This window comes from Gopherus flavomarginatus, chromosome 1 (genome assembly GCF_025201925.1).
Source record: "Gopherus flavomarginatus isolate rGopFla2 chromosome 1, rGopFla2.mat.asm, whole genome shotgun sequence".
Classification (NCBI taxonomy): Eukaryota; Metazoa; Chordata; order Testudines; family Testudinidae; genus Gopherus; species Gopherus flavomarginatus.
This window is the reverse complement of record NC_066617.1, coordinates 87,974,531-87,987,668: the sequence shown is the minus strand read 5'-3', so window position 1 is coordinate 87,987,668 and position 13,138 is coordinate 87,974,531. Positions and strand designations below refer to the sequence as shown.

The following is a 13,138-nucleotide window of genomic DNA, read 5'->3' as shown; positions in this document are numbered from 1 at the left end:
AGTATAAAGCAAGACTAAATTCTGAGTTTTAGTAGAATTAAGATTTCACAAACTTAGTGGGCAGTGTGTAGCTTATATGATTTGAGAAGTGAAAGAGTAATAAGTTGAAGTTTTTAGCAGTGAGGGCAATTAATCATTGGAACAGCTTACAAAGGGTTATGGTTGATTCTCCATCACTGGAAATTTTTAAATCAAGCTTGGATGTTTTTCTAACAGATATACATACTCTAATTCAGGCACGGCCACTGTTAATTTAAAGGAGGAATTATTAATACATGGATATCCTATTATTTTTGTATTATTCAGAAGGTCAGACTAGACAATCACAATGGTCCCTTCTGTCCTTAAGATCTATACTGTACAAGTCCCATTATGGAAAATCATGTAAAATATGTTCCTAAAACTAGAAGCAGTTTATAGTATAAGAAACTTTTAGCGTATTAATTTGATTCTCCATGTTCCTGGAGACTTAAGTATTTTTGTTTTAGTTGCTTCTTTTCAGTCCTAACTTTAAAATGTACTTGAATTTGACTGAAATGTATTATGGAGAAGGGAAAGGTTACAATATTTTTTTTGTCCTTCATGAATTGGGTCTGTAGATTCCCATTGTAGGTATCATGACATAACTCATGATCCATGGAGCTATGCTAGTCAGGGCTCTATTCATAACTGCCACATAATTGTACCTGAGAATTTGTTTTAACACACATACCCTCCAAAAAAAAAACAACAGTCCTTATGCTAGTGAGAGGGGAGGAAAGACTTCTGAATGTGAACTAGATGCAAACTGATTCTGTGATAGAGAATACAGAAGGCCAAAGATAAAAGCTCAAAGATAAGTGTTGACTGCCTTCCTTCATTCCGGGTGGTAACACTACAGCCTGACAATATAAAGGCAATGGAGAAAATCTGGAGGGGAGCACCAAAAGTTATTAAAGGTGTAGAAAACATAACCTATGAAGAAAGATTTTTTTTAAAAATGTGTTTATTTAGCCTGGAGAAAAGAAGACTGAGTGAGGGACATAAGTTTTCTAGTATATAAAAGGTTGGTATAAAGAGGAGGCTGATAAATTATTCTCCTTAACCACTGAAGAGCTGCTTGACTGGGTCTCTGTCGGTATGGAAAGATCTGTGATGAGACAGTCAGGTCCTAACACTTATAGGAGCTACTTTCGACTCTATGAGAAGAATAGCAGTTCCTAAGAAGCCACCAATTTCAGTCTTTCTTTTCTTGTTCTGGGAGGTTGGAGGTGACCTTAGGCCTTTAGGTGAGTTGCAGTAAGAACAACAAAAGAATAAGGTAAAGAAAATGAAACCTGAGTTGACTGAATTATTTTATGAGTGGAGGTCTTTGGAATGAAGCAAAGCACATCCTCTTCATCTTGCTCCATGGAAGATTACAGCAGAAAAAAGGGAAATTCTTAAGGCTAGAATTTTCAAAAATTAGTGCCTACTGTTAGGGTCCTAAATGAGAGACCTGACTCTAAAAATTGCTGTGCATCCAGTGGCCTTCATAGATTTCAGGGAAAGCTGCTAGATACTCAGGAATTTTGAAAATCAGGGTATTTACTCAGAAAACCAAATTAAGGCACCATTTTTTGCAAAATGTCCCCCCCAAAAAAATTCTTCAAAAGAGATCTTTGCTTTACCTGCAAAAATCTTATATCCCTCAGGTCTGGTCTGCACTACACAGTTAGGTCAACATAAGGCAGCTTATGTTGGCCTAATTATGTCAATGTCTACACTGCAGCCTTCCTCCCACTGAATTAAGTGCTCTACTACACCAGCATAACAATTCCACCTTTACGAGAGGTGTACGGCTGATGTCGGTGTAGTTTGGGCCATGCAGTATCTGTGTAGACGCTGCATCCCTTACATCGGCTTTCTTGTCAGTTTCAGGGCAGAAGCTGTGAAATTGATAAAAAAGCACCTGCTGCACTGGAGAGCTGGGTGGCTGGACCCTACTCCTAGCTAGGAGCTGGGGTGAGAAGCCCAGGTGAGCCGTGAAATTGACAAGGTTGCCCAGCTCCAGGTGAGGAGAGGGCTGGACTCCACTCCCTGATGGCCAGAAGTCCTGGGCAGCTTTCCCCTGCTCCTGGTGGGGAGTGGGGCAGGGAGGGACAAGACGCTCCAGGTGACTTTAGGAGGAGGGAGCAAGGAGGGGGCTTCCCTCTGGGAGCCTGTAGCTCAGTCAGGCTCATGGCAGGGAGCCGCCAGCAAAGCTGAGAGACCAGGCTCTCGGCTCCCCACACTGCCCCTCATAGGTCAGTGGGAGCACTCCTGGTGAGGATGTGCACCACTGACCCAAGGAAGGTAGCGTGGACCTGCACCACCGCAGTAATTACATGGTGGGTTTATAGTGTAGACGTACCCTTAGAGGTATCAGGTATAAGCCCCTTATATTGAAATGTCTTGTTCTATGGTACCTTGTTGTTCAACTCTACCCAAAAAAAAAAAAAATGAACAGGGCTGTAATTGCTTGTGAGATACACATAGCATCTCAGTCTTTGATACTTCGTCCTTCATCACCATTCTATGATTTTTCTATATGTCTAAAAAGAAATAGATTTGCTTTAATAGTTTTAAAGTCATAATAGTTAGCTTGGGGCTCAAGTTACTTTAATTGTTCTAGCATGGGCCAGGCTCTTGTGGTATTAAACTTATAGACCTCTCCAGAGAATTCCTTATATTCCTCCTAGTAGTGTTAGCTCTAATACCCCTAAATGGGGCAAGATTTTCTATCTAGATCTTGAATGTTTTGTATGTCTTCAACTAGCCACTTGGTTTGGATTCCTGAAAATTGACTCATCTCACTTTTAAAAAGGGGAAAGTAATCGTGCTACTATCCAAAAAACCTTCCCCAGTGAAGTCATATATTTAAAATGATACAGGATAAAAGGAATACAGCTAAGACAGGCATGAGGTGGATCCTTTTACAGGCTTTGATTCTAGAACATTTGGATCCTAAAATGGAAGAAGTGCTCTTTAATAGATTTGGTGCTGCTAACACTTCTGTGATGAGTGAGGATGGAACCTGACTCTTATGGAGTGCATCTGCAAGGGCGTAATACATTTAGGGAATTCCATTTACTAGTATGTAATCTTCTTCCCCATTCTGGTGATTAATATTTCAGGTGCCAGTCCACCTCTGATCATTGGACTCTTTAGTAGGATTATCAGACTAATCATGAAGTGTGTTTAAATAAATAAATATAATATTCATTGGCCTGTAGTTTTTTCCTTCAGAAGAAGAATATGGATTCATATTACCAGCTGTATGAATCATTTAGAAATCAGGATTAAATTTATCCAGAAAATCCATTCTGCAATTTTTTGTACTAATCTAGATAAGCTGTCCACAGATAGAGGAAAACTAGTGATGGAGCACATCTTCAAACTGCAAGAGTTCTGTAACAGTATGGTTAAGCTTTGCCTAGATGGGTATGAATATGCTTATCTGAAAGCAATCGTCCTCTTCAGTCCTGGTATGTAATTATTTTTAACTTAAAATTTTCTTCTTTTCTGTGACAATTGAAATATGAGTATTTACAGTGTATTTAAAAGTTATTGTATTTTCCAAAATCCAAGCTTTCAGTTAAAGTGTGGGAGAGAGTGATTTTGTATGCAAGTTCATAAATTTCTGACATTTTAGTTCTGTAGCTGCAACAAATGTGTGAACCTGTTTTAATTTTAATTAGGTGCTAATTTAAAATCTAAAAGTCCTCCTTCTCCCAGTCTACCAAAGGTTCCATCTTCACTGAGAATTTTAGACATTTCTCCCAAAGTTGCGGTAGCACCAGCGCAGCTCAGCAATTGCTAGCAACACTAGAAATGATAAGGCAGATTGACCAATAGTTTTTACCATCATGTTCTCTAATTCTGCTTCTTGAGAATCAGTTGGAGAGGGGAGAGACTGGAAGGAAGAAAGACTTAGGAGCACAGTTCAGGGGTGACATCAGATAAGTAGGTGAGGGGCAGGCGGGACTAGGAGATTGGGACAAAAAGCCTTTGAGGGAGGGAGACTGAGACAGGATTGAGGGACATAGAGATCAGATGAGGAGCTTGGGAGCGAGGGTGAGGAGAGAGGGGTGTGTATTAAAAGAATGTTAAGGTTGCAAAGTCAAGCATTCAAAAGTTAGAAAATGTGAGTATCATGGTTGCCTGTGCAACCTTGATTTAGCTGCCTTGTGCATATGTATTATGATACAGTCTAATTATATGATCACATACCATTTTTTCCATAGGACACCTGCCGCATTCAGTGCACAGGGTGGACCTGCTCTGGGGATGATTCAGTGTTGTGTAGTAAAGGATACTGTTGTCTGTAGGACTCCTGCCTCATTTGTTGTGGAAGTTGGAATTGATGTAGTGAATGAGGCAGGGGATAGCAGGAAGAGAAAGGATAGTTTCATGGTTAAGGATGTTGAATGCTGTCCTAGAGAATGGGATTCTATCCCTGCCTCTGTTGGAGTTCCAGTGTGGTGGTAGACAGGTCACTTACACCAAGCTTTTCACAATTTGTCACTAATTGTACGTTTCATATTTTCTGGAGGCCCAAAATGAGACCAAGAGGCCTGATTTGTGGAAGTATTGATCACTCTCAGCTGCCACATAAGACAATGGAAGGTGTTCTTTGAATGTATAAACTGCTGTATAATGCTTTGAACAATCAGATTCTAGTTACGTCAAATGGACGTTCAAAATTAGTGGATACTTCTGACCTTAATCATTCTGTTCCTTAGTACCCCAGGTGTAAAATAGGGGGTAACACCACTCCCTCATCTCGCAGGGAGGCTGTGAAATTAAATTACATTAATGTTTGTGAAATACTCAGATAATATAATGATCAGCAACACAGAAAACCTCATGAAGAAATAAATAATTCTCTATTCAGAGCCAGGGTTTGAATAGTGTTCAGTAAGTAAGGAGGGGTGGAAAAGGAAGTGGCACACATTGAAAAATGAGGATGAAATAAAATATTCAGTAGCACGGTCTATCATATTCACTGTTTGAGGCAGAGGTCCTGTGGAAGTAATGTTTGATCAGGTAATTAAACACTGTATCATACTACATACACAGAAGGGGGGCAAATTAACCTTAATTCTGGCTTTTCCTAACTTTTGAGTGCTTGACTTTTCTACTTTGACATTCTTTTAATGTAGTCTTTTGTGTGTAATTTGATTTACACCAAGATATTATCTCCTGACTCCAGGATTTTCATCCATCGTTTACAGATCCAAAGTTTTATCATAAAAAAGAAAATAACAAAAATTGCTATATGGAAACATGATCTGCCAGGTATTTTTCTGTATTTAGAGCAGTTTTTTACTCTGATATTTGCTGAGCAAGTCTGCAGTCTGCTCATTTTTCTCATAAATGTTCTAAAAGCAACAATAACAAGTATGTCTTCTCTTTGCTCTACCTTTCCTGAAGCTGATATCCAACAGAGGTGAATTTTAAAAAGTCACTAAATCCCCTTGGATACCGCTCTGTCAGTAGTATCATTATTTTAGCATCTATGCAAATAGCATTATAATTTGTATCCTCTATTTGCATACGATTTCTGTGATAATGAAGGCTTTGTTTTATTTCAATAGATTGTGAGTCTTGAGGAATAGACAGCAGCTGCTGTGTAGCCTTTACTATGCCGTATCTATGAATATAGACAATAAAGGCAACAGTAAAAATACAGTGGTTATATCTGTCATACAGTACCTCATTTTATATTATTTAAACACCAGGAATTCATGATACTTAAGCATTCATCATTCAGAGTGGAAAACATCCTATTTTCATGTTAAGGTTTTTCCACTGTCTTCAGCCTATTACACCCAACACTACATACACACACAAACAAGAACTGGAACACTGAGTTCAGGAACCAGGAAACAAACAGGAACAGGAAGAAATAAACAGGAAGGCCCCCCACTACCTCTCTTCCACACCGATCATCATACTGTACCTCTACATTCTTCATGACGTTACCTATACAGAGCCCCAGTGTAGGAGTCACATGCCTAATCATGGAAGCTTTTCAGACAGCAGATGGCAGTTATGGGATGCACTCAATTTCCTCAAGTCCAGCATTCCACAGACAGCATGTATAAATATCCTCCCTCTTCAAAGAATGGGGTTTAAAGGAGATGCCTCTTATCTCACAAAGTTCTGTACTTCAGATAGGCATGAAAAGGTCTCAAAGTACCATAAGACTGTGCTCTAGAATCTGCTGCTACAAGAAGCTTTGGTAATGCAAGAGTCTGATAAACCTTCCTTAGACAATAGACAATAAGCCTTCCTTAGTGCTAATGTCTACCATAAAATCCCAGGCTAATGAAGCACATTTCCCCAGCTAAAGACCTGAATTCTTCAGATGGAGCCAAAGAAGGCACATCTTCTGGCACTGGTCATTCTAAAAAGCTGTACTGTGAGAGAAAGAGATGCTCTGGCAAGGATCCCACAATGTATCTGCTTCAGGTTGTCATATGGAAGGGCCATTGTTGGATCCATGGTTCCTGCCTTTTCCAAGATTGGTGCTATAGATTTCCTAAAACTGAGAAAACCAGGTACTTTCCCAATCTGCTGCAGCTCCACCTCAAAGGGAACTTGGTTTAGGTACAGGAAAACTTTTAGAACCTTAGTTGTCTGCCTGGACAATTCCAAAATTAAAATTTTACCCAGTTGTCATCCATACATGTACTGAGTACCTTGGGGCTTTTGATCCTGTGGTTCCCTTCCTCCTTAAGTGGCCTCTGTGATGATATGATGGAAGACCAACATCTTCCCCCTCTCCCCGACCCTCCCCCCCAAGAAAGCCTTCTCCTACAAAGAAGGTGACGGCCTCTTCAGAGATCCCTGGGATTCCTCTATTTTAAATCTTCAAGAGTGGTAGTTTTTCCTGATTTGAAATCAAATGCATTCTCTCTGAGGAGCAGGAGCTGGCGAGGCAGTCCTAGGAATTCCTCTTCTGTGAGTTATACCAAAGCGTTTCAGGATTTGGTGGGTAGAATTGCTGTGATATTGGTATTCCACTGGCAGTTTTGTCTAACAAGCCACACACATTTTTTGAAATCCTGGAGTACAAAGAGTATAAAATGAGCTGGTTAAAGAGGTCTGGAATCACTCTTCCTCTGCTGCTTCTGTCTCAAGGAAGCCAGATTCCTTTTACCAGGTTACCAGTGTGGGTATCAGTTATTTTTCCAATATTTTACTCTGGGCCAGTTGTGAATTCTGCTGTAAATGACAAATCTAGAGCTGGGACAGTGTCATCAAAACATGGGCACAGAGAGACCAAATTGCTAGAGTTATGGCCAGATAAGATGTTTTGTTCTAGTCCAGAGCTGTTACTTGAACCCAGTATGTTCCCCAAACCAAGGAATTTCTGGTCTTATACCAGAAAGGCTAGTTGTCCAAAAATTCTCTGGCAGCTTCATTTGTTATCATGGACACTACAGCCAGGTCTTTGGCTATGGCTGTCATGTTGAAGAGGTATTTCAGGCTCAGGAATGGTGGTACCAACAAACACAGAGACAATCTGGGAAGCCCTTTTGTTTTCAGAAGAGAGAAATGGTGTTCTTTTCTGCCTCAGTAATTTCATCTACTCGTGGCGCTGCATGTTAGCAGCAAGTTTGGGGATGTGCCAGAGAGCCTTTTCTACTCTAGTCTTTTGGGATTCTTTGTTTCAGTATTTACAGGCATGACAGACCATTTCTTCATGTAGCTGAGTCCTAAAGATCATTGGAAGGGGTACTCCTTGGAGTTCATAGCGTGGCAAACTTGGTCTACCTTCCATTTCCTTTTTTTTTTTTTTTTTTTTTTTTTTAATTCCTCTCATGAAAAACTAGTGGGAGAAAAGGACATATTGGAAATGAAAACCGCCCTGGAAGAAAGGTACCAGAAAGAAGTTCCAAAAGTAAAGGCCTACCCTATTTTGAGCTCCTTATATTGAACAGGGGTACAGAAGGAAAGTGACTGAAAGATACCAAAGGAAAGTAAAATTATCTGTTTTTTCAAGGGAGCATAATCCTTGCTCTAGAACTTCAAGGCTGATTTGTGTCCTTGATATTTAATATGCTTGCTTTTACATTCAGATAAGAATCACAAGAAGTACCTCAGTTTCGTGAGAGGTTCAGCAATTGCCCCCATGGTATTCACCAAGTGCTTGATGGTATCTGCAACTCATCTGACTCATCAAAAGTCTTCCTATGGGCACAGCTGGCTCATAAGAGCCTAGCCTTACAGAGGGGTAGTTCATGCCTTGTGGTACGCTTGCTTCTCTATCCAAAAATTATTCATTTACTCTCCCAGTGTTGATATATCTTGCTTCAACACAGCAACAAGGTGATGCAAACATGCCTCAACAGCCTTTACTTGACAGCATGACTGCTAGGTTTTAGGACAGGATGTTTTGTCCTTGTCTAAAGAGATCAAGGCAGTGGGAGTGTAGAAAACTTTTCACTGGAAAGTTTTACACTGTAAAGCGCAACAAGTTTTAAAAGTTTGCTCAGATGTCAAAGGCTTGACCTAGTTTCCTGTGTGTTTCCAGTTACTTTCTTCTGACACTTGTGTTGTCAGAAGTATCCCTGGAAGTCTTTTTTAACTGGAAAGGAATGTTCATCCAGTCAAGTTATGAACTAGCTGATGTTTGTGCCTTCAGTGTCTCAAGGCTAACTGACCTAGTGGGATGGAAGCTTCAGTGGGAATGTATTACCTTATGTCCCTATCTGAAATCTGTATGGCTGCTACATGGAGTTCAATTCATATGTTCGCAAATGGCTTTTCTTTCCACATGGTATCAAGAATACTTGTTAATATCAGCAGGGCAGTGCTTTAGTCATTGATGAACTAGCAAAGTGCCTCAGCCTGCCTTTTTAGGGATATCATTACTAGCTAACCTCCTGTAGTTGGGCTCTGAAAGTAATGTCATGAAGGAGAAAGAAGGAGTTACTTCCAGCGGTAACTCATGTTCTCGAAACATGTTTCCTCTGCGCAGTCACACTTGACCTTCCCTTCTGCTGTTTACTTTGGAACCATGCTTTATAGATGGCTTATGGAGTTAAGAAATTGAGGGATCATTCACAGGACAGGATGTTTATACCATTGAGCTATGAAATATTGGGTTTGGGGGAGTTGTAGCACCTTCCAACCCAATCCAAACCTGATGGCACCTGATTACAAGTGTCAGGTTCAGACTGCGTATAAAAACAACTTGATGCTCTCTGGGTTGGCTCAGGTCATCTCCAATCACCTCTTCCTGCCTGTGGGATTGGTGCAGTGATGGCTGTGTGCCCTACTCGTGTTGGCTGCTGTCACTTCACTCCAGAGCACGCACAGGAGAGTGAGGCAACAGTGACTGACAGGAGCAGGGCATGCAGCTGCCGCTGCACTGACCTCGTAGGCAGGAGGTAGCTGCAGATGAATCGCAGGCACAGGACAAGGGACGCAGACAGCGCACAGCATGCCAAGCTCACAGGACAAGGCATCAGCACTGACTCACGTTCGGGGGGAACTGGCCACCCTTCAGGTGTGCAGAGCTGAACCAGTGCGGGAAGCAGACAATGGGCTGGGAGAAATTGGTGTGCAGGAGGGGGAGAGGGATTGGAGGGCAATTAGCTCCAGCAGTTCCAGAGAAGAAATAAAGTAAAGAAAATGGAGTCTGGGATGGCGGCCAGGCTCCCTGTAATGTTTAAGCACACAACTGTCCAATGAACTGTCAACGTATCAAAATAATGCTACTATGTTCTGTTGCAACACAGTAACTGGAGCCAAGATCAAATGTGAATGAGATTATGGACATAGTTTTACACATGGCAAGAACGGCATTTGCTTGGACTACTAGAGCAGTTTAATGTATTCATCTGGGCAACTTAAATGAAATAGGTCTCTGTCGTCTAAGAAAAGAATCCAAATAAGGGGAGGTGCCCAGCATCAAAACTGTCAGAAAACACCCAGAAGTTGCTACAGTAGCAAAGTAATTAATTGGATGGTTGCCCCAGATGGGCTTTGTTGTTTTTGTTTTGTGCATCGGAACAGGTATAACAATATAAATTGTGTGTCAGATCACCCAGGTCTAGAAAATGTGATACAGATTGAAAAGTTTCAAGAAAAGGCTTACATGGAGTTCCAAGATTATGTAACAAAAGCATATCCAGATGATACTTACAGGTATGTAAATTATATACATCACATGCTTGATTTTTCTTTCATTTCTTCTGAGCTTCAGTTATTTTGATTTGAGAAATATTTCATTTTAAGAAATGTGAGAATCAATCAAGTGAAAAGTGTTGCAAGCTACATATATTGAAATGCCTGTTAATATCTGTTTGAGCTAATGTCAACGATGTGACTGGTTATAAATTAAATACTGGATTAATTTAAAACTTGATCTGTCTTCCATACATACAAAAGCTTAATACTAGACCTCCTAAGAGTTGAGCTTTTATTGAACCATGACCAAAAGTGTAATCCTTTATAATTTTTTTCTTATTGATAACAGGATAACATCAAAAGGAAGCCTCGTTTTGCCTATTAAACTGTAATTCTCTTTTGCCAAACCTGTTTTTCAGGCTATCTAGGCTTCTTCTCCGATTGCCTGCCCTCAGACTGATGAGTGCTACCATCACAGAAGAGTTGTTCTTTGCAGGACTGATTGGAAATGTTCAGATTGACAGCATCATCCCATATATCCTAAGAATGGAGACAGCAGACTACAACTCTCAAATTATTGGTCATTCTGTATAAAGATGGAAAACAAGGATTCTATGCTGTGGTGACGTAAATGTACATCACCATGCTAGTTATGGCATACTGTCTCCAAGAGATGGCAAGAAGCCTTCCTCAGCAACTTTTAAAAATTTAAAGAAGGCTAAAATTCCTCCTTTCCAGTACATTTGGGAAATGCTGCAGAGTGTCTTGAGGGATACAGGATGACTTCCTTTTTTCTTCTGGTTTTCAAGGACTTGTAAATTATCTGGCATTTAATGAAAATCAAAAATTATCCACTGTATTTTTGTAGATAGATGAACCTGGAATTTTGTTTATGAAGTCCAAAACAAATAGGAAAATCCAGCCTGGTGAAGAAGAGTGTTGACTGAATTAAGGTGTCACTACTTAATTTTAGAAAAAAATAAATTAACCTTCTTCTCTGAGTTGTGTTTTCAGTGTTTTGCTATAATTCATTCTCACTGATACAATGGAACATGATGGTCAGAAATCCTAAAAAGGTAAAAATATTTCAATTGAAGTGAGACCTTTGTAATCAACTTCATTTTTCTTTCAGCTACTTTGAAAAGAGCTGAAGTTCTTGTTTTATGAAGTAATTGGTACCATGAAAAGGGCAGAGAAATTATAGAAAGCACGCAGATTTTTTAAAAAATATTCTCTTGATACCTCGATGCAGCGGATCATAGTCCACCTCCATTATTGGCAATAAGATTGATGCTATTCTGAATGTCAAGAGTTTAATATGTTCTAGTGTTGTGTATTGGCAGATACTAGCTATTTGTATTGTACAGTGGGAAACTGACTAAGAATAAACTATTTTCCAAAATAGTTTATTACTATATCAGATTTCTGTTGTATTTTTCTAACTAAATAAGTTTCTAGTACTGATTGAACCTAGAGTACACTTTGTTCTGTGCCTGGTGGCCCATCATTCTTCTATTTATCATGACCTGAGGCCCTATAATGCAGGTTCTTCTGTTCTCTCCACCACATTCTCTCTCTCCCCAAAGGTTTGAATAAATCTTTTCATTTCTTGTAATATAATTTCATGCTTCTGATCAGGAGCTAAGTTTTCTTAGTAGGGGTAATCTTAAACAATAAAACAGATAAATGAATAAAGGGATTTTTATTTTTATATTCATTTTGTTCATTTACCAGCATTTATTTTAACTGTTGCAGTTATTATTGCACTTTGGTGTCTTATGGGCTTATTTAAGGAGTGAAGCTTGCTTTGAAGTTTACTGCTGCTCAGATAAATGTACCAGCTTTAATGAGTTTCAGCTCAAGCCCATAACTTTTTTGTCTAAACAGACACATTTTTCTGGTCAACAGTGTCCACAGATTCTCACATCATTGCCATTCTGATTGTTTTCAGTTTCATGCTGTTGAATAGCTTCTGCTGTCTTCAGTTAAATTTGTCTGAGCTATGTTGATGTTGGATAGAAGGCTGGCCAATTTCTTTCCCATTTTGTTACAGTCCAGTAACATCAGTTGACGTATTACTGAAAATTAAACTCTGAAAATTACTACATCATGGGCGTTAAAGGTATTTTTAAAAAATTCTCTAGCTTGACAAGTTTTTTGGGGATGTCCCCCACAACACATGCTTTATTTATTTTCAGCGTTCAGTCTTCATGCAATCTAGCTAGTTTGCATCTAGTCAAGACTTGTCAACCTATGGTCTTTACCAGACAGTAAAGAATGGCCTCTTTGCCAGTTGAAGGATAAAATTGTTTGCAACAGATTTATAACTTTTGATTTAAGGAAAAAAATTGATTTTTAGTATAAACCGTTTGAATGGAAAAGTGAATAGTTTTGTACATTTCAATTAAAGATGGGAGCACTGTTCTAAATTCAAAATAATTTTTTCTTAAAAATATTTATTGTACAGTGTGCTAGATTATGTTTCTTACTGGTATATTTCCTGGTACTGCTTATAGTTACATTTTGAATAGTTTCAAAAGAACTTCATTGTAATGTCAACTGCATTACAAACCAATCCTGTCCTCTTAGTACATTTGTTCTGTGTCTTCTGTCTTCAATGTCACTGAAAGTCATTTGTTTGCTTATTCCATCCCACATCTACATCTTACTGGTAGTTCAGTTTTAATATAAGCATCAGAATGTTGCAGTGATTGTCTTGCTGTTGTATAAAAGCTACTGTAAATGTCTTGAAACCTGACTAAAAATGTAAATTCTATTTTGGCTGTATTTTTTAAAATAAATTGTAACTTTTTATTATAGAATAACAATTGCAATTACCTATCAATTTGTAGTATTTTATATGAATTGATAAATAGACTGTGACAGTGTATTCAATTTCTTATAGGGTGTCTGGGTACACTATTGTTGTGCAATGTAATATTGTCAATAAGAAGACATTGGGACAATGCTAGTAATTTGGTATATCTAACTTTGC

General features: G+C 39.1%; 1 protein-coding gene across 5 annotated transcripts in view; it reads left to right on the top strand.

The window, feature by feature from the left end:
• Positions 1–12,233, top strand: part of NR2C1 (nuclear receptor subfamily 2 group C member 1) — a 91,273-nt gene extending 79,040 nt beyond the window's left edge. For all 5 annotated transcript variants that reach the window (XM_050935440.1, XM_050935445.1, XM_050935449.1 and 2 more), the window contains 3 exons: positions 3,348–3,485; positions 10,056–10,161; positions 10,563–12,233. In XM_050935440.1, the coding sequence (XP_050791397.1) occupies positions 3,348–3,485; positions 10,056–10,161; positions 10,563–10,737 (419 nt within the window). In that variant the 3' untranslated portion in view covers positions 10,738–12,233. The remainder of the gene's footprint in view (positions 1–3,347; positions 3,486–10,055; positions 10,162–10,562) is intronic.
• Positions 12,234–13,138: the final 905 nt, after the last annotated feature.